Source organism: Oncorhynchus tshawytscha, linkage group LG08 (assembly GCF_018296145.1).
Source record: "Oncorhynchus tshawytscha isolate Ot180627B linkage group LG08, Otsh_v2.0, whole genome shotgun sequence".
Classification (NCBI taxonomy): Eukaryota; Metazoa; Chordata; class Actinopteri; order Salmoniformes; family Salmonidae; genus Oncorhynchus; species Oncorhynchus tshawytscha.
In genome coordinates, this window is record NC_056436.1 from 36,313,379 (window position 1) to 36,334,051 (window position 20,673).

A 20,673-nucleotide genomic window follows, 5' to 3' on the forward strand; every position below is an offset into this window, starting at 1 on the left:
TCAACAAACTTTTGGCTGTCTTTTTGAGTGGGTGAATATAGTATGTAATCTCATTGATCAACATCTCAATCAAATATTACCCAACTATCCATGTTGATATGATGTGGTGTGCCCAGTGGGCTGTGCTCGTATCTGTGCCACCAGTACATCACGTTTAATAGGCATGGAATTCACAATTCATGTTCACAGCATGACAGTTGTTTTCACATTGTGGTTGAATTTTGGCGTTTCTTGACAGATTCCACATTCATGTATTCATCCGGACCTACCGCTGGTAAGAATTGTGCTCGCCGGATTGTAGGATTTTGACAGCATATTAGGGGATGCTTATACATTTTGGCAGCATAGTTTGACACAGACCACCATTGTCATATATTTCATACAGTCCAGAGGCTGTATGTATATGCTCTAATGTGTATGCATTGATTTAACAGAAAAGCCCTCTTGATTGCCCAATACCAGGCTAGTCTGCTTCATAGAAACTAGAATGTCCCCAGTCCGGGCATTCTGGCCCAGTATTGGCACAGCTGATGGCTGGCTGGGTTGGGGTTGGATAACCTTGCCATATATCTGGCAGCCCATCTGGCATGGCAGGGCATGATTAGTGGAGCATGGGCAGATGGTGACAAGATCATACCCTGAGTCTTTGTTGTTTAGGGGGGTGCATTAATCCATGGATTCCATGGGTGTGCCCACCAGATAAGCCAAAGCCCATGTTGTTTATTCCCATTCTCTCTTGCTTGTTTATAGGCCTCCAGATACATATAGGTCATATTTGATTTGAGTCATGGCACCACTGGGCAAAACAATGGCAAAGGCCTTGCAGTCGAAGAGCCAGTGTGAAGCCAGTGAACAAGTCAGTAGGAAAAAGGCCTGTAGAACTCATCAAGCTCGGTGTGAGTGTGTGAGCGAGAGAAAGAGAGAGAGAGAGAGAGAGAGAGAGAGGAAACCCTTGAGAAGCTTCATGCAGAGAGAGGAGTTAGACAGGAAGGCAGGCATGGAATCCTCACGAACCACAGGAAGAAACATAGGCAGGGCGAGAGAGAATGAGCTGGATTCTTGGAATGCACTTTAGCTGGGACTACATTCTACAGGCTGTCAGTCATTAACCAGCTGAACCCAGTGAACCTGAGTGGGGCTCTAAGGTTCTTCCTGGGAGCTAAGTTACACCGGCCAGCCGGCCAGTCAGACTCTATGACAGAGTCATGTGCTCCACGAGGAACGAGGGGTCATTGAGGGGGAAAACCACTCCAATCAAGGGAACAAAAACAAACACAGGTCATTGCTCTGGTCTGTTTGTTATGTTTGATCACTTAGTCAGCGGTTCGACCTCTTTCATTTTAATGTGGAAAGAACAGGGTTGTGCATTTCTCCTCACGCATTCTTATTCTAAAAATAATGTTATTGCAGCAGCTGTGGTAAATGTTGATAAGTTATTGAGTATTATAAACTGGGTGGTTCGAGCCCTGAATGCTGATTGGCTGAAAGCCGTGGTATATCAGACCGTATGTCACGTTCTGACCTTAGTTTGTTTTAGTATGGTCAGGGCGTGAGTTGGGGTGAGCAGTCTATGTTTGTTTTTCAATGTTGGGTTTTGAGTTCGGCCTAGTATGGTTCTCAATCAGAGGCAGCTGTCAATTGTTGTCCCTGATTGAGAATCATACTTAGGTAGCCTGGGTTTCACTTTTGGATTGTGGGTGTTTGTTTTCCGTTCCTTCGTTCACTTTATTGTTTTGTATTTCAGTGTTCAGTTCGTTTCATTAAATATGTCATCATGAACACTTACCACGCCACGCTTTGGTCCGATCCTTCTTCCACCTCTGAATGCCGTTACAGAAACACCCACCACAAAAGGACCAAGCAGCGTGGTAACGGGCAGCAGCAGCAGCAGCGATGTCAGGACTCCTGGACATGGGAGGACGTTTTGGACGGCAAGGGTTGCTACACATGGGAGGAGATCCTGGCTGGAAGGGATCGTCTCCCATGGGAACAGGTGGAGGTAGCTAGGAGAGCAGAGGCAGCCGGAGAGAGGAGCCAGCGATTTGAGGGAACACGGCTGGCAAGGAGGCCCGAGAGGCAGCCCCAAAAATGTATTGGGGGGGCACACGGGGAGTGTGGCTAAGGCAGGTAGGAGACCTGCGCCAACTCCCCGTGCTTAACGTGGAGAGAGAGGGTGTCGTACTGGTAAGGCACTGTGTTATGCGGTGGAGCGCACGGTGTCCCCAGTACACGTGCTTAGCCCGGTGCGCTACATCCCAGCTCCTCGTATCGGCCGGGCTAGAGTGGGCATCGAGCCAGGTGCCATGAAGCCGGCTCTGCACATCTGGTCTCCAGTGCATCTCCTTGGGCCGGCGTACATGACACCAGCCTTACGCATGGTGTCCCCGGTTCGCCAGCACAGCCCAGTGCGGGCTATTCCACCTCGCCGCACTGGCCTGGCTACGGGGAGCATTCAACCAGGTAAGGTTGGGCAGGCTCTGTGCTCAAGAGCTCCAGTGCGCCTGTACGGACCGGTCTATCTGGTGCCACCTCCACGCACCAGCCCTCCGGTGGCAGCCCCCCGCACCAGGCTGTCTCTCCATCTCCTCCCTACAGGTGCTCCCGCCTGTCCAGCGCCGCCAGAGCCTTCCTCCTGCCTAGCACCGCCAGAGTCTCCCATCCGTCCTGAGCCATCAGAGTCTCCCGTCTGTCCTGAGCCGCTAGAGTCTCCCGTCTGTCCTGAGCCACCACTCTGTCCAGAGCCGCCAGTCTGTCCTGAGCCGCCAGTCAGCCAGGAGCCGCCAGTCAGCCAGGAGCCGCCAGCCAGCCAGGAGCCGCCAGTCAGCCAGGAGCCGCCAGTCAGCCAGGAGCCGCCAGTCAGCCAGGAGCCGCCAGTCAGCCAGGAGCCTCCAGAGCCGTCAGTCAGCCAGGCATGCCAGAATCGCCCTTCAATCCGGAGCTGCCGGAGTCTCCCGCCTGTCCGGCGCTGCCGGAGTCGTCCTTCACTACGACGCTGCCGGAATCCCCCGTCCATTCGGGACCCGTGGCTGGGGTCTCCAGTCCAAGGTCGGCGGCGAGGGTCGCCGCTCTAAAGAGGCCACGGAGGCGGGCTAAGAGGCGGACAAAAACTATGGTGAAGTGGAGTCCACGTCCCACGCCAGAGCCGCCACTGTGGACAGACGCCCACCCAGACCCTCCCCTATAGGTTTAGGTTTTGCGGCCGGAATCCGCACCTTTGGGGGGGGGTGGGTACTGTCACGTTCTTTGTTTTTGTCTTTGTTTTAGTATGGTCAGGGCGTAAGTTGGGGTGGGCAGTCTATGTTTGTTTTTCTATGTTGGGTTTTAAGTTTGTCCTAGTATGGTTCTCAATCAGAGGCAGCTGTCAATTGTTGTCCCTGATTGAGGATCATACTTAGGTAGCCTGGGTTTCACTTTTGGATTGTGGGTGTTTGTTTTCCGTGTGAGTGTTTGGTCCACACGGTACTGTTTCGGTTTTCGTTCGTTCACTTGATTGTTTTGTATTTCAGTGTTCAGTTTGTTTCATTAAATATGTCATCATGAACACTTACCACGCTGTGCTTTGGTCCGATCCTTCTTCCACCTCTGAATGCCGTTACACCATATACCACGGGTATGACAAAACATTTATTTTCCTGCTCTAATTAGGTTGGTAACCAGTTTCTAATAGCAATAAGGCACCTCTGGGGTTTGTGATATTTGGCCAATATACCACGGCTAAGGGCTGTGTCCGAGCACTCTGCGTTGCGTCATGCTTAAGAACAGCCCTTAGCCGGTTACACTGGCCATATACCACACCCCCCCAGGCCTTATTGCTTAAATAACCTCATGTTAATACAGTGCAATGCAATACAACATTGGATGTGAGATTGTGCCCTATGTGGTGGATATTACACCTGTCTTTTTACATGATAATGCTTCCACATTCATTTCCATGTTTGTGGCTGAAAGAAGACATAGTTTGGTCTTTGATGTGAGGGGATTAGTGTTTGTGAGCCTCGACGGTTCTGGGACAGATTATATAGTACAGTAGGAGGTAAATAAACAACCGCTTGGTCATACTCGTAGGAAGTGACGCACCACCTTGCTTTTACCCTCCAATACGAAAACAAGCTTAGGTTCCAAACACTACATCCTTCTACAACATGACTGAAATAGACATTTCAATAATTATTTGTAATCCTTTACTTGGAATGTTCACTGCAACACTGCAACAGACCCCATTGTCTTTTTTTAGTTTCTTTGTCAGGTTAGAACTCTCACAAGCCCCTGCAGTACTGTCATACACATCCGGTATGACAGATAATCCAATTTGAGAGGCCCAATAGAGATTGCCGTTACACATGCCTCTCTATGAATGTCTGACATATCTTAGGCAGCTGTGAATGTATTACAGATAATGATGAAGAAATGGCTGCTGTGTCACGTTAATTGGCTGCTGTGTTGTGTTAATTGCGATGTGAGATGGGCACAATCTGCTCATTTTGCGATGGCACGAGACAGTGGTCTTTTGGGCTTGTATTAATATTCCCCATCATGTACCATTAACACTGATGGAGCTGTGGAGGCCCTGAGATCAGCTTCTTTTGGCGTAGTCTGATGACTTTGGTAGAGACAGCGATCATAGGGACCGTACCATATTTTGACGCGTAGGGTAGATGGATGCGAGACGTTGAAGATAGGGTTGTTAGTTTGATTGATGTCGGACATTGTTGGGGAAGTACATTGGTCCACAACCTTTCTTTCTTACTTGTTTATATCACCCATATCTCATTTTGGGTGGATTCCCAGCCTCTAACATTTGTGTTGGCACTAGATGCTCTACCATTGCATGACTCTACAGATGTGAGACATCCAATCATTTTTTGGGGGGGTAACACCTGAGTTGATCAGAAACCATAGAGTGTGCAAGATATGGAGACTGAAGCAAAAGACCCCAGGTCATAAATGATGTCAGCCACAGAGCAGAAAGAAGAGGAGAGTGGATGACTTCAATCAGGAAATGGACTGACATACAATAAAATGTCCCCACAGATGGAAAGTCCCTTGCTTGAGTGAGGACAGGTGTAATCTATACACACACCTTGTCACAGAAGCTGCTCTGTTTTTTTATTAGGGCCAGTTGTTATCATCACTGTTCCTGTGAGAAGGGAGGATGAGACTACGGGGCGGGGGGAGGGGTATTCGCTGCTTCTGCTAAAGCTAATTGGGATCCCAATATACGAACAAACCAAGATGCCACTGAATATCTTTTCTTAATAATATATCTTCCCAGCTGCATCCTGACATCCAGTAACCAGGCCACAGTGACTCCGTTTCTGGATAAAATTACAGCAATGGATTACGCTCGGATTTCATCAATACATTTTCTCTTTGCAGGGCTAAAGTGTATCTTGAGTTCACATGTGTAACCTGAATGTTCTGTTGACCTCAATGCATGATTTGACACAAATATCTGAGTTAGGATTTGGTCCTTACAGAATACATTTCCAAAATCTGACAGAATATCTGCTGCACTGTAAATAACAAACTTTCTGAGTAACAATTCAGATCATGTCATTGTGTACTGTATTATCTTGCTTTTTAAACAGGTAGATTTTCCTTTATGGAAACACTGTAGGTGTGGAACGACCCACACATGTGCTTTCGTTTTTCAGCTGCAGAGGATGTTAGTGTTAGCCAGTGAATGAAATATCCCACATGAAAGTGGTTGTCACAATTTTCCTCTCTTTGTGACTCATTTGTCAACAGAGAGGTTTCACACCCTCGTGGTTATCAGTCAATCTCTTTTTACATGCATGTGGATTTTGTCCCCATACATCAATATCAGTTATCATAAATTGCATATAAGCAAAATTATTAAATACCCAGAGATATTTTGCCACGACTAGTCTTCAAGGATACAATTTTGGAATGTATTGATTATTGATTAATGCTGGTTGTTTGAGTGATGTTGTGTTTTCTATGTATGTTTTAGAGGAAGTGGAAACGGTGGCTGTTGGCCATCTCCATCCTTGTCTGACCTCTCAGAGGTGCCGGAGAGTCAAGTTCCATGTTTTTCATCTTCCTCTATGAAAGTACCTCAAAACCAGAATGTATTTAACAGAAAGTCACCCTGTGGTCTTGTCGCACACCTTCTCTCACTTCCGTCACAATTTTGGCCATTCATATCCTCCTGACTTTCACTGCTGTGATATTTCGCTAGGTCCTCCCTCACATTGACATTAAGGTATCGTTCCGTGTCATGGCTCCAAACCACATTTCCTCCCCCAGACTATTTCCACTTGATCTGAAAACGAATGCTATACTATGGAGGCGTGATAAACTGTGAAAGCATGTCACTGTTGTTCCTGACCTGTACTGTTTTGAGCTTGTTAATCACAGGACGTTGCAGATATGAGTGGACCCCTGATGGCATTTCAATAATTTTTTGGGGGGGAAATGACAAATATTTGTTGTTTGACGTTTTCATTTTTGTAAGTTACATTCCCCCACTTCCTCACCCCCCCCTTCTCTTTCGCTCATCTTTCTCTCCCACACACACACACACACACCGGCTGTTGTGAGGTCGTCACCCAGCTCTGGGGTGAAACGTGATCAGCCACAGTTCTCCTGGTTTGCCGCCCGCACCAGCTTTCTCGCTCTCTTTCTACTAATCAGGCCTCTGTGTCTGAGGATCCAGCCAGTCGTTAATGGTCGGAGGCGGTATGGCGGGCGCTGAGGCTGCTGCCAAATTACCACCAGGTGGTATCACATGGCAGGGGGTCAGCCTTGATACAGACCCCGAGGAGACATGTAGTTCTTAGGGTTCACACAAAGCCTTTACAATCACTCCTGGATGACTTTGGTCATTTAAGCCACTCTGATGTTTTAGGAACCGTTGAATCTGAGATGTTTTTCATGTTTTCTCTGTTTGAGGAATTTTTCAACTGAAATCCTTGCGTGGTTACTGATACATTCTGAGAATGGTCTGTTTGTACTGACGTGGCTATTGTCAAGCATTAAGCAGCCATGCAGACCCCCACACACACGCGCGCACGCACGCACGCACACACACACACACACACACGAACACACGAACACACACATATATACACACACTCATCCATTCAACAGCCTGTCCATGTTTGACCATGAATGAATGCTGGGCAGCCGTGTTAGTTCTCTACACACACTGACTGACTGCTGGGGGTTATTCCTGGCCAGAGCAACAGTGTACGTTTCTGTCACATGGCCGCTCGGCTAGCTCTAAGCTGTGTGTTACCATTCTAAACTGGGCTGTGGTGGTGACTCACCCTGGGCTGGCTGGGCTCCGACCAACAAAGCGCTGAGCTGTGGGAAGTCATGATTCACTCCTCCTGCTCCCTCCGCTTAGTTCACTTTAGTTTAGTTACCACCACACGCCCAAAATACTCTCCAGGCTACTACGACGTGACCGCGCTCCCCACTGACTGGCTGGCTAGCATGGACAGACTGCTTTTCTCCACCACCACCATGCATTTCTGCTGTTACCTATGGGGAATATCTGCTCTGGCCCACTGAGAGAAAGGGTTTACTAGGCCTAGGGTGCATTTAACTGGAGTCACTGACCCTGACATGGACTAGAGAGAGACATTACGGCATTGCTCTGTAAAGGTTTCTGAGGTATGCACTGCATGACTCATGGTTGTGGTGGATGATAACTCTTTAGTGAGTGTGTTGTTGTCCTTTCATGGAGTGTCCACCATTACAAAGAAGTTGTTTTTGGGGCGAAAGAATGTGTGCAACCTTAGTCGAATACAGCTGTGGAGTGGAGAGCCAGCTACCTTGAGCTGACTAAGCTTGTGACCCACATTGTGGGTCCATTGTTTGTGCATGACTTTCCCTCAGAAAATGTATGCGTGTGCATGTCTGTGCGCTGAGGTAGCGAGCAAGGTGAAAGTGACTATTGATAGTCAATGGCCAGAGATGGGAGCCAACGTTCAATGTATCATGTCAGCGTCTAGAGGGGAGTAGATTCTAAGTTACACCACTACTACTACTGCACACACACACACACACACACACACACACACACACACAGTCTCCCTCTTTTTCCTTTCTCTCACTGGTTCTTTCTCTCTATTCTGTAGTTAAAACATGAACTACTCATAATGAAGGATCTCTCCTCTCCGTGATGAATGAATTTCAGATGCCGTGTGCTCTAACCTAGTTCATCTGAAATGAAACAGGCCCTTTATTAAACAGGCTGGCTGTGCACAGGTCGACTCGCCCTTCAGTTGCGTCTCGAGTAACCCTTGAATATGCCATTTTCCTGTCTGGAGGGCCAGTGGGGAGCTCGTTTGCAGTCAATCCAATTTCACTTCACAATGCCTGGATGACTTAGCCGTAAAGAAGATTGAGACTCGCACAAACAGTGTTAGGTATGACCTCAGATGACATACTGTATGTCATGGGTTTCACTGACCTTCTGAAAGTGAGATCTCCTAACCCTGATTCTAGAACAAAGAGGTTTTGTTAAACGCAGATGATGTGACTGGTGCATTTCCGTCCCAGCAGCCCTCAGGGGAAGGCCCTTGGTAATGGACCCTGTTGCCCAATTCCTTTTGCTTTGGTCTTATGATGTTTCACCTAATGCCCTTTTGATGACTAATTATAAAAACAAATGTGTTTATATTTTCTTCCCCAATATGTGTTGGAACGAAAGAAGTCTGACATTGTTTTATTGATTTCACACATTGCCGTCAAGCTTGGCTTTGTGTGTTTTGGTTGAGGTCAACCTCACGCAAAACCCACTTTCATCACCTTCCTTTTATTGTTCTCTCTTACACACACTCCCAACGCACACACGCCACACACACACGCCACACACACACACACGCCACACACACACACACGCCACACACACACACACGCCACACACACACCACACACACACACACACACACACACGCCACACACACACGCCACACACACACACACACACGCCACACACACACATACACGCCACACACATACACGCACACATTGTCGTGAGTTGAAAATAAGACATAATCAGGGCAGGAAGAACACAGGGTGGAGGGAAGTAGGGCATAGCAGTTGTCAGTGGTGTATAGTGTACTGTACATCGCCACCAACATCGGCCTTCAAGTGGGAAGCCCTGAATTATTACTGTTTGTTAATTAATATTTCTCTGCCAGCCCAGAGGAAGACTGGGGCTCCACTCTCTGTGCTCTGTGCTAAATAATTCACAGCTAGTTGCTGATAATCCTGCTGGTTTACTTTCGATCACAAGTTTGTTTTCTTCCTCCTTCTCACTCAGGGGGCAGCCTTAGATGTGTTTTGATAGATGCCGATGGATTGAATATAGGCTAGCCTCACTTTAAACTACAAATGCCATTTTATAATATTGCACTAAATTACTCAAAAGTTTATGTGCATTCCCTGTGGAAACTCCAGGTCGAAACAGGGATAATATATAATAAAATGTGTTTTGTAAGTTATCCTAGAAAAATAAATGCACTGTAAAAACTGTATTTTATTTCTTCTTTTGATTTGGTAAAAGGGTAGGGTTGGGTAGGGTTGCAAAGCCACCGGTAATTTACTAAAATTACTGGAATCTTCACTAATTTAGCTAATTAGCAGAAAATCTATGGCAATCTATCATAACTTTGGTAATTTATACTTGAATAACTTTTAAAATATATATTCATATATAGTATTCATTTTTTATATCAGTGCTTATATTGTCCACGAGTTTCTAGTAGATAGACCACGTGGTTCAAGAGAAAATAGCCTAATTAATGAAAAAAACATCAACAATGGCATTATTTTGCAACTCTTTCAACTATTGACTTTTTTCACAACTCCCACCATTTTGATGCCAAAACATTGACAACAAATACATATTGACATAGTAAAATAAATAAAAGTGTGTAAAACATTTTTTAAAGGATATTTCATGCTGAAACCCTCATATTGTGAAATTGTTAGATTACTTGTTAGATATTACTGCATGGTCGGAACTAGAAGCGCAAGCATTTCGCTACACTTGCATTAACATCTGCTAATTAATTTGTATGTGACAAATAAAATTTGATTTGATTAAATACCAATGGTATTCACTAAGTTTATGGTTCATATTTAGGATAATGTTTAACAGCTTTGTCATTAAATTTGTGATATTTTTTTATTATTATTTAATCATTTAATGTGATAAGGCCACAGAGGGCCAGAGATAATTACAGACACCTGTGATAATCTGAAGGACCCAAAAGGGCCACTAAATGTCTTATGATAGATTACATCAGCTGGGCTAGACAATCTGGACCCTCTCTTTCTAAAATTATCCGTTGCCATTGTTGCAGCCCCTATTACTCTCTTTTGTATCGTCTGAGATTCCTAAAGATTGGAAAGCTGCCGCGGTCATCCCCCTCTTCAAAGGGGGTGACACTCTAGACCCAAACTGTTACATACCTATATCTATCCTACCCTGCCTTTCTAAAGTCTTCGAAAGCTAAGTTCAGATCACTGACCATTTCGAATCCTACCGTACCTTCTTCGCTGTGCAATCCGGTTTCCGAGCTAGTCACGGGTGCACATCAGAAACGCTCAAGGTACTAAATGATATCATAACCTCCATCGATAAAAAACAGTACTGTGCAGCCGTCTTCATCAACCTGGCCAAGGCTTTCGACTCTGTCAATCACCGTATTCTTATCGGCAGACTCAACAGCCTTTCTCAAATGACTGCCTCGCCTGGTTCACCAACTACTTCTCAGATAGAGTTCAGTGTGTTAAATCGGAGGGCCTGTTGTCTGGACCTCTGTCAGTCTCTATGGGGGTACCATAGGGTTCAATTCTCGGGCCGACTCTTTTCTCTGTATATATCAATGATGTCGCTCTTGCTGCTGGTGATTCCTTGATCCACCTCTACTCAGACGACACCATTATGTACACATCTGGCCCTTCTTTGGATACTGTGTTAACAAACCTCCAAACAAGCTTCAATGCCATACAACACTCCTTCCGTGGCCTCCAACTGCTCTTAAATGCAAGTAAAACTAAATGCATGCTCTTCAACCGATCGCTGCCCGCACATGCCCGCCTGACTAGCATCACTACTCTGGACAGTTCTGACTTAGAATATGTGGACAACCTCAAATATCTAGGTATCTGGTTAGACTGTAAACTCTCCTTCCAGGCTCATATTAAGCATCTCCAATCCAAAATTAAATCTAGAATCGATGTCCTATTTCATAACAAAGCCTCCTCCACTCACGCTGCCAAACATACCCTCGTAAAACGGACTATCCTACCAAACCTCGACTTTGGCGATGTCATTTACAAAATAGTCTCCAACACTCTACTCAGCAAACTGGATGCAGTCTATCACAGTGCCATCCGTTTTGTCACCAAAGCCCCATATACTCCCCACCACTGCGACCTGTGTGCTCTCGTCGGCTGGCCCTTGCTACATATTCGTCGCCAGACCCACTGACTCCAGGTCATCTCTAAGTCTTTGCTAGGTAAAGCTCCGCCTTATCTCAGATCACGGGTCACCATAACAACATAACACCATAGCACACACTCCAGCAGGTATATCTCACTGGTCGTCCCCAAAGCCAACACCCACTTTGGCCGCCTTTCCTTCCAGTTCTCTGCTGCCAATGACTGGAATGAATTGCAAAAATCGCTGAAGTTGGAGACTTATATCTCCCTCACTAACTTTAAGCATCCGCTATCTGAGGAGCTTACCGATCTCTGCAGCTGTACTGTACATAGTCCATCTGTAAATAGCCCATCCAACTACCTACCTCATCCCCATATTGTTTTTATTTACCTTTTTGCTCTTTTGCACACCAGTATTTCTACTTGCACATCCTCATCCGCACATCTTTCACTCCAGTGTTAATTTGCTAAATTGTAAGTACTTCGCTACTATGGCCTATTTATTGCCTTACCTCCTTACTCCATTTGCACACACTGTATATAGATTTTTCTAATGTGTTATTGACTGTACTTTTGTTTATCCTATGTTTAACTCTGTGTTGTTGTTTTTTGTCGCACTGCTTTGCTTTATCTTGGCCAGGTCGCAGTTGTAAATGAGAACTTGTTCTCAACTGGCCTACCTGGTTAAATAAAGATAAATATCTTTATTTAATAAATAAATAAAAAACATAAAATCATTGAAAGTTACCAAAATTCTCGTAGTTTACTGGTAAACATAGAAAGTTCGCAGTAATATAACCCTCCCTTTGCAACCCTAACTATGGAAGATGATGTGGATCGATGTGGCATTCCTTTGAGTTGAGCTTCTGAGGCTAACCCATTGAGATCCGAGTCTCATTCACAACAGTGCCCTGATCACAGTAACGTAAAAATCCAAAATACGATATGAAACAAAACAGCGATCAATACAATGTACAATTTTATAAGAAAAACAATGACATTTCTCAGCTACAAGGACCTCAATCAATACTTTGCCCTAGTGGCAATTGTAATGAGTTTTGTAAATCGTTCCAGCAGTGAGGTGCGTTAAAACTAAAAGCGGATTTACTTAATTCGGTGGACACCCGAGGAAGCTCAGGAGTTAACCAACACTGTGAACGGATTTGGTAACTAATGTTTTTATACTTCAACAATGAAGTTAGGTAAGTGCCTATCACAGCTGTGCTATCTAGTGCTGAGCTTGTTCATTTGAACAGAAGGCAGAGACAGTGAGACCCAGAGGAGCTGTTCAATATTGAATTGTTAATTGTTTGTCACTGATACTGTACAGCTTCATCAAGTCATCTACAAAGGAGACTTAGGGAGACCCTCCCACTGTGCCCTTTGTTAATGTGTTTGTTCATTGCCTTTATAATGTCACACTCACGCACACACATGCACATATACACACACAGTTCCTCACTGAGTCGTTGCTCATGATAATAGCTGATTATTTCATTCTGAAAGACGAATTCTCTTCCTCTTTGTTAGTCTGTTGTACTCTAAAATGACAACTGATATTGATCTCTGAGTTGATGTCTGATTTTGCCTACGCAACCTCCGTGTACACTGTAGCCTATCACAATGTAGTCACCTACGCGCACATCAAGGCAAAACAGTCCTACAGCACTTTCTATACTGTGTATACCCCGCCAACCTCAATTCACGTCCTGTTTATTTCACCCAACTAGCTCTACCCTCAGTCTGAACCAGTCAAAGCTCAATTATTTCCAATATGATCCCAGAACTGTGACATGCTGAGAGTGGAACGAGAAGGGATGAGAAGGAGGGGTGAGCAGGGGGATATGCTCTCCTCCCCTGGCTCTCGTCAAGCATTAACAGTTGGACTCCCAGAAGCCTGGAGTAATGATTATACAGTTAGCTGCCTGTCTGTCTTGAAGCTGTCTGTCTGGCAGACAAATATGATGTCGAAATATGTCATCCACACACAACAGACAACATGATGAAACGACCTGCAACGGCTTGTTTACAGAAACAGACTGTTTTTTAAAATATTCATCTGGTGTTATTGGTGAGTTAATGAATTGGACTTTGAAGATCAAGTGTCAAACATAAGAACGATAGCTTGTCTAATTTACAAAGGTACGTCATGTGGTTGCTAGTCTAATTCGCAAGGTATTGTAAGGGTATTGACACTGGTTTGAAGTTATGGCTCATTTCCATAGACATATCGGTGTATTAAAGATAACGAGGGAAGGTTGTGGTTGTCCTGTAGATGCAGCAGAGAGAGATGGAAGGTGTGGAAGATTAGGCCATGGAAAGGGAACAAGCTCTTTGTCTGTTTTTGTCCTCCTTGTTGTTTTGTCCTCTACATTATTCAAACCGTTAACAAGAGAACATGGTTCTGTTCTACTGCTGGCCTGCTTAGCTCACAGAGACTACGAATGAAATCATCTATGGACTAGGGCAATCAATCTGTTCAATCAAGACCAATTAATGGCATCACGCGTATTACTGTAATAGTACTAGTCAACACGGCTATAGAAAGATACAGTATTTTGACAAGGGGGAAAATATCAATGCCGAAATGTTTATTCTGAAATAACTCAAATATTATGAGGAGAGGGACACCAAAGTGGCTTATTAACAGTGTTTGCAAGCATCACCGTTTATTTATCGAGCTACAAAGAAAGGGAATATTATGATGCTACTGTGAGCCTTTTCTCCCCTAGTCATAAAGGTAACCTGAGGGCAAATAGTAGACGATTTAGAATTCTGAGAAGATTCCCCCCCTGGAGTCTGTTCCTCTGCAGCAGGCCCCTGGCTCCAGGCTCTGCACATTAAAACACCGTGACTCAGCAGAAAGAAACCCCTCCAAGCATGATGAGTCCACACACACACCACACACTCCTGGGCTCAAATAGACAGACTGCAGCCTCAGCTGTCTGTAGGGCTGCAGGAGCTTTAAGTGCTCCAGTGTTGAGATGAGCACAATGAAACATGCCTCCGCATTGAACCACTTTGAATCAATGTGGAACCATACTGAGTGACGCTACCTTAGACTTCCTGCAACTAACGTATTTATTTTCGATGTTTTTATTGTCACATCATATGATTTCCAATGTGCTTTACATTTTTTATTTTTTACAATTAACGCTCAATCATTGTTGTCTGTAGCGCGCTAGAGCCCTTAACTAATGTCATCGTTGTCCTTTCCTAGGTATCAGCACAACAAGATAATGCTGTTTGTGTTGTAGGCTAGTAATCTCAAATCGCCATGACCGTCTGAGCTATGAATGTGGGTCAAGAGAGACTAGTCCAGAGACTACATGTGTATCCTATTAGGAAAATCACGGGATGTATGTCAGGTTTGTCCTGCAGAGGTGTTGAATCCAGGATTCTCTGTTGAAGCTAGTGGCGAAGAGGTGATAAAAACACATTTGAGGTATGTCATTACTGTGGTATGTCCCCCGTCTAACTGAACACCTGAACAGAATGAAAGTTTGTGCGCTTGTGCGTGCATGCACGTGGGCACGTTTGTACGTGTATGGAGGAGAGAGACAGCGTTTTCTGTTCTCCATATTTGTAGAAGAAAGAAAGAAAAAAAGAAACCTCCGAGAAATGAGGTCCTTTGCATCCTTTGGGTCCATTGACTGTGTATCCAACAAACATCTTGTCTGTGTGTTGTGTTCTCTGCAGGACGTGAGCAGGATGTCTGCGGATGAGGGGGCTCATGCCCACGTCAGGTCCGGGGATGCTCCCATGTACGTGTATGAGTCGACGGTGCACTGTGCCAACGTGCTGCTGAGTCTGGAGGACCAGCGGCGGCAGGACATCCTGTGTGATGTGACGGTGGTGGTGGAGGGGACGGAGATCAGGGCCCACAGGGCCGTCCTGGCAGCCAGCAGCAGATACTTCCTACAGGTGCTGCTGGGACACACACACCCCGAGCAGGAGCCAATCATCAGCCTGTCTGACAAGGTGGGCAATGACCAATCATGTACATGTATGTCTAACAGCCCTTAGAAAGCGCTAATAACTTGACTTGAAAGACTTTATGCACCCCTGGGCGTGGCCGTTTTATACTGTTACAATGTATTATTACACAGCCCTTCCATTACATTCAGATACCTGCAATAGAGTGGTAAAAATGAAGTGTCAGTCAAAGAGAGAGAGAGAGAATCTAGACTTATTGAGTACTCAAAATTCATGATCTTTTGTGTCTGTGTGAGTCAGAGAGAGAGAGAGTCAGATAGAGACAGGGAGGCGGCCGAGTAGCTTGCTCAGGTGTCACACTGAAGCATTCCAATAGCTTGTTTACCTAGTGTTGGAAGGATTCCTGAAAACCCTGTGTGAATGTTTGGAATCAGTGATACGTTATCTTTCCGCCGCTATATCTAATTGCGGGCGGAACAGCCCCGGCCCACATCCCAGTGGCTGCCATTAGCATATAATGTCCTAGATCTGTCAATTTGATTATCTATTTGACTCTACCTCATATAGTAATCACTATCAACGACTGAACCACTTCACATGTCAAAATCCATCCTCTAATGACTAGAAAGCATGGCTTATTTCAGTTTTGGTTTGTTTAAAAAATATATATCTTTATTCAAGTTTTTACACATTTTTCAATCATAAATAATTCACCTGAATACAAATCAACTTTCACATCAATACATTTAAGTTCATAATTACATAGCATGGTTTACAGATGTAATACTTTCCACAGAGATGTTTTTTTCTTCTTGTTTTTAAGTTTAATTTTGGTTTGTAAAATAAATAAATAGTGTTTGAACAATAATGTTGTTTTATAGTCTCATAGACATCTTGTCTTTCACATTGTACTGTTCATAATGCATATTATTGTCCACAATATTTGTTAAGTAATGTCAATGCATAATATTCTCCACCATACTTCTTTAGTAATGTAATCCACGTAAATATCGAAGACACCTTGACTTGGGATTTATACATACATCAAACACGATCATTCTCATCAGATCCGCTATTTCTTTACTTCTGTAGTATTTCAGGTTTAAAGGTTAAAAAAAAAACTTAAAGGTTTTCTAAATTCTCTTCATCATGACAATTAGGCATAGGACACAATTCACTTTTGACAAAACAACTCCACTGTACTGCAGCACGCACTGGTCATTGTTTTCAAAGGAAAAAGGGCAAATTAAGTCATACAATTAAAATGGTGACACACAGGTCCATATATGCACACATGCAAATGAACATGTGCACAAACGCAACACACAAACACACAGCACACACAATTCCTAACTCTGGCACTCATTGTTCTAAACTGACCTGCCTAATTGGCCTCCCATCCTATTCTAACCACCTCTCGCCGTCTTTGTGAACATGTTAGCTGATGAAATTGCTGTACAATAGGATCTTGTTGCCATCTGAGGCACATTCAGATGTCATAAATCAGCACTGCAGATCTATCCCTGTCCTCTGCCATGCCTTGATTGTATTACTGTTGATGATATCTGGAAATGTGCATGTACATCTACTGTTGCTAGCCCCAATTCTGACTTGTGCTCTGATATCTGCTTCACTGATTTCTGCTCTCATAAAAGCCTGGGTTTTCTGCACGTTACCTAAAATGGATCAATTGAAAGTGTGGATTCACAGCTCCAATCCAGATGTGTTGGTCATTACTGAGACATGGTTAAGGAAGAGTGTTTTGAAAACTGATGTTAACTTTTCTGGTTATAACCTTTTTCGGCAAGACAGATCTTCCAAAGGTGGGGGAGTGGCAATATTTACCAAGGATCACCTTCAGTCCCAAAACAATTTGATTTGCTGGTTTTAAGCATTAAACTTTCAAATAGCCCTTTGTTGACTGTTGCTGGGTGCCATCGTCCTCCATCAGCACCGGCCTGTACCCTACCTGCCCTAAGCTCTCTCCTGACCCCTTACACTAAGTCTGAATTTGTCTTGCTTGGTGACCTAAATTGGGACATGCTTAAACCAACTGACCAAGTCCTGAAGCAATGGGACTCCCTAAATCTTTCTTAAATTATTACCAATACCGCAAGGTACAGTGCCTTGAGGTTCGATGGAGAGATTTTCTGAACAGCAGTTTTCAGTTCTTTCCACAGATTCTCGATTGGATTCAGGTCTGGACTTTGACTTGGCCATTCTAACACCTGGATATGTTTATTTTTGAACCATTCCATTATAGATTTTGCTTTATGTTTTGGATCATTGTCTTGTTGGAAGACAAATCTCCATCCCAGACTCAGGTCTTTTGCAGACTCCATCAGGTTTTCTTCCAGAATGGTCCTGTATTTGGCTCCATCCATCTTCCCATCAATTTTAACCATCTTCCCTGTCCCTGCTGAAGAAAAGCAGGCCCAAACCATGATGCTGCCACCACCATGTTTGACAGTGGGGATGGTGTGTTCAGGGTGATGAGCTGTGTTGCTTTTACGCCAAACATAACGTTTTGCATTGTTGCCAAATAGTTACATTTTGGTTTCATCTGACCAGAGCACCTTCTTCCACATGTTTGGTGTGTCTCCCAGGTGGCTTGTGGCAAACTTTAAACAACACTTTTTATGGATATCTTTAAGAAATGGCTTTCTTCTTGCCACTCTTCCATAAAGGCCAGATTTGTGCAATATACGACTGATTGTTGTCCTATGGACAGAGTCTCCCACCTCAGCTGTAGATCTCTGCAGTTCATCCAGAGTGATGGGCCTCTTGGCTGCATCTCTGATCAGTCTTCTCCTTGTATGAGCTGAAAGTTTAGAGGGACGGCCAGGTCTTGGTAGATTTGCAGTGGTCTGATACTCCTTCCATTTCAATATTATCGCTTGCACAGTGCTCCTTGGGATGTTTAAAGCTTGGGAAATCTTTTTGTATCCAAATCCGGCTTTAAACTTCTTCACAACAGTATCTCGGACCTGCCTGGTGTGTTCCTTGTTCTTCATGATGCTCTCTGCGCTTTTAACGGACCTCTGAGACTATCACAGTGCAGGTGCATTTATACGGAGACTTGATTACACACAGGTGGATTGTATTTATCATCATTAGTCATTTAGGTCAACATTGGATCATTCAGAGATCCTCACTGAACTTCTGGAGAGAGTTTGCTGCACTGAAAGTAAAGGGGCTGAATAATTTTGCACGCCCAATTTTTCAGTTTTTGATTTGTTAAAAAAGTTTGAAATATCCAATAAATGTCGTTGCACTTCATGATTGTGTCCCACTTGTTGTTGATTCTTCACAAAAAAATACAGTTTTATATTTTTATGTTTGAAGCCTGAAATGTGGCAAAAGGTCGCAAAGTTCAAGGGGGCCGAATACTTTCGCAAGGCACTGTATGACACCAAACACCCAGAAAAGGCTACTCTCCCCGAAGTTATCCTCACAAATAATCCTGATAGGTATCAGTTTGTTGTTTTTTGTAATGACCTTTGTGATCACTGTTTTACAGCCTGTGTTTGTAATGGCTCCTCTTTGAAACGACCTGTCCTGATTTGTCATAGACGATTGCTAAAAAAATAATAATGAGCAAGCCTTCCTTCATGAACTGGCCTATGTTAAATGGTATAGAATCAGCTTGACCCCCCTCGAAGACGCTTGAACCTTCTTTTTTGACATTTTCAGTGGTATTGTTCACAGACACGCCCCCATAAAGTCAATTTGAATTAAAAACAGGTTCATCCCCTGGTTCGACCATGATCTTGCAGATGTCACGTATACTCCCTCTCCAGCCTCTTGGTCATCAGGCTACTGATTATCCCGCACACCTGTCACCATCGTCTCGCCCGCCTGCGCCTCATGACACTCACCTGGACTCCATCACCTCCTTGATTATATTACCTATATCTGTCACTCCCCTTGGTTCTTTCCTCAGGTGTTATTGACTCTGTTTTCATGTCGGTGCGTTGTTTGCGTTTCGTGTTTATTTTATTTATTTAAACACTCCCTGAACTTGCATCCTGACTCTCAGCGCATTCGTTACAGCAGAGTTACTCCACCTCAATAATTGCATTTGTTGAAAGACCCAGCACACGCATACTCAGGCTGACTGACTATCGTTCAGGCAAATGAGAAATAAGTGCACTCAGGCTATCCGGGAAGACCAAAGTTAGTTACTTTATGGAGCAGTTTTCTCTCTGTGGGTCTAACCCCAAGAAGTTCTGGAAAACGGTTAAAAACCTGTAGAATAAACCCTCCTCCTCACAGCTGCCCATGTCTCTTAATGTTGATGATGTGGTTGTTACTGACAATAAGCACATGGCTAAGCTCTTTAATCACCACTTCATGTCAGGATTCCTATTTGATTCAGCCATGCCTCCTTGCCAATCCAACATTTCCTAATTTCCCACCCCTTCTAATGCGACTATCCCCAATGGTTCTCCCTCTTTTTCCCCTGCCCCGCTACAAAGTTTCTCCCTGCAGGCAGTCACTGAGTCCAAGGTGCTGTAGGAGCTCCTTAAACTTGACCCCAAAAAACCATCTTGGTCAGATGGTTCAGACCCTTTCTTCTTTAAGGTTGCTGCCCCTCTCATCGCCAAGCCTATCTCTGCCCTTTTTAACCTGTCTCTCCTTTCTGGGGAGGTTCCCATTGCTTGGAAGGCAGCCACGTGTGGTCCTTTATTTAAAGGGGGAGATCAAGCTGATCCTAACTGTTATAGGCCTATTTCTATTTTACCCAGTTTATCAAAAGTTTTGGAAAAACTTGTAAATAATCAACTGACTGGCTTTCTTGATGTCTATAGTATTCTCTCAGGTATGCAATCTTGTTTCCGCTCAGGTTATGGATGTGTAACCTTAAAGGTCCTCAATGATGTCACCATTGCACTTGATTCTAAGCAATATTGTGCTGCTATTTTTATAGACTTGGCCAAGGATTTTGATACGGTAGACCATTCCATTCTTGTGGGCCGGCTAAGGAGTATTGGTGTCTCTGAGGGGCCTTTGCCCTTGTTTGCTAACTAGTGGAGTGTAGAAAGTCAGAAATTCTGCTGTCTCAGCCACTGCCTGTCACCAAGGGAGTGCCCCAAGGCTCAATCCTAGGCCGCACGCTCTTCTAAATTTACGTCAACAACATAGTTCAGGCAGTAGGAAGCTCTCCAATCCATTTATATGCAGGTGAGACGGTTTTATACTCAGCTGGCCCCTCCCCAGATTCTGTGTCAAATGCTCTACCACAAAGCATTCTTAATGCCCAACAAGCTTTCTCTACCCTTAACCTTGTTCTGAACACCTCCAAAACAA

At 44.3% G+C, this 20,673-nt stretch overlaps 1 protein-coding gene across 1 annotated transcript in view; it reads left to right on the plus strand.

Annotated features, from left to right (window-relative positions):
* LOC112256530 (transcription regulator protein BACH2) overlaps positions 1–20,673 on the plus strand; it is a 46,881-nt gene that overhangs the window by 12,006 nt on the left and 14,202 nt on the right. The window contains exon 2 of the mRNA XM_024429846.2: positions 15,127–15,408. Coding sequence (XP_024285614.1) covers positions 15,139–15,408 — 270 coding nt within the window. The 5' untranslated portion in view covers positions 15,127–15,138. The remainder of the gene's footprint in view (positions 1–15,126; positions 15,409–20,673) is intronic.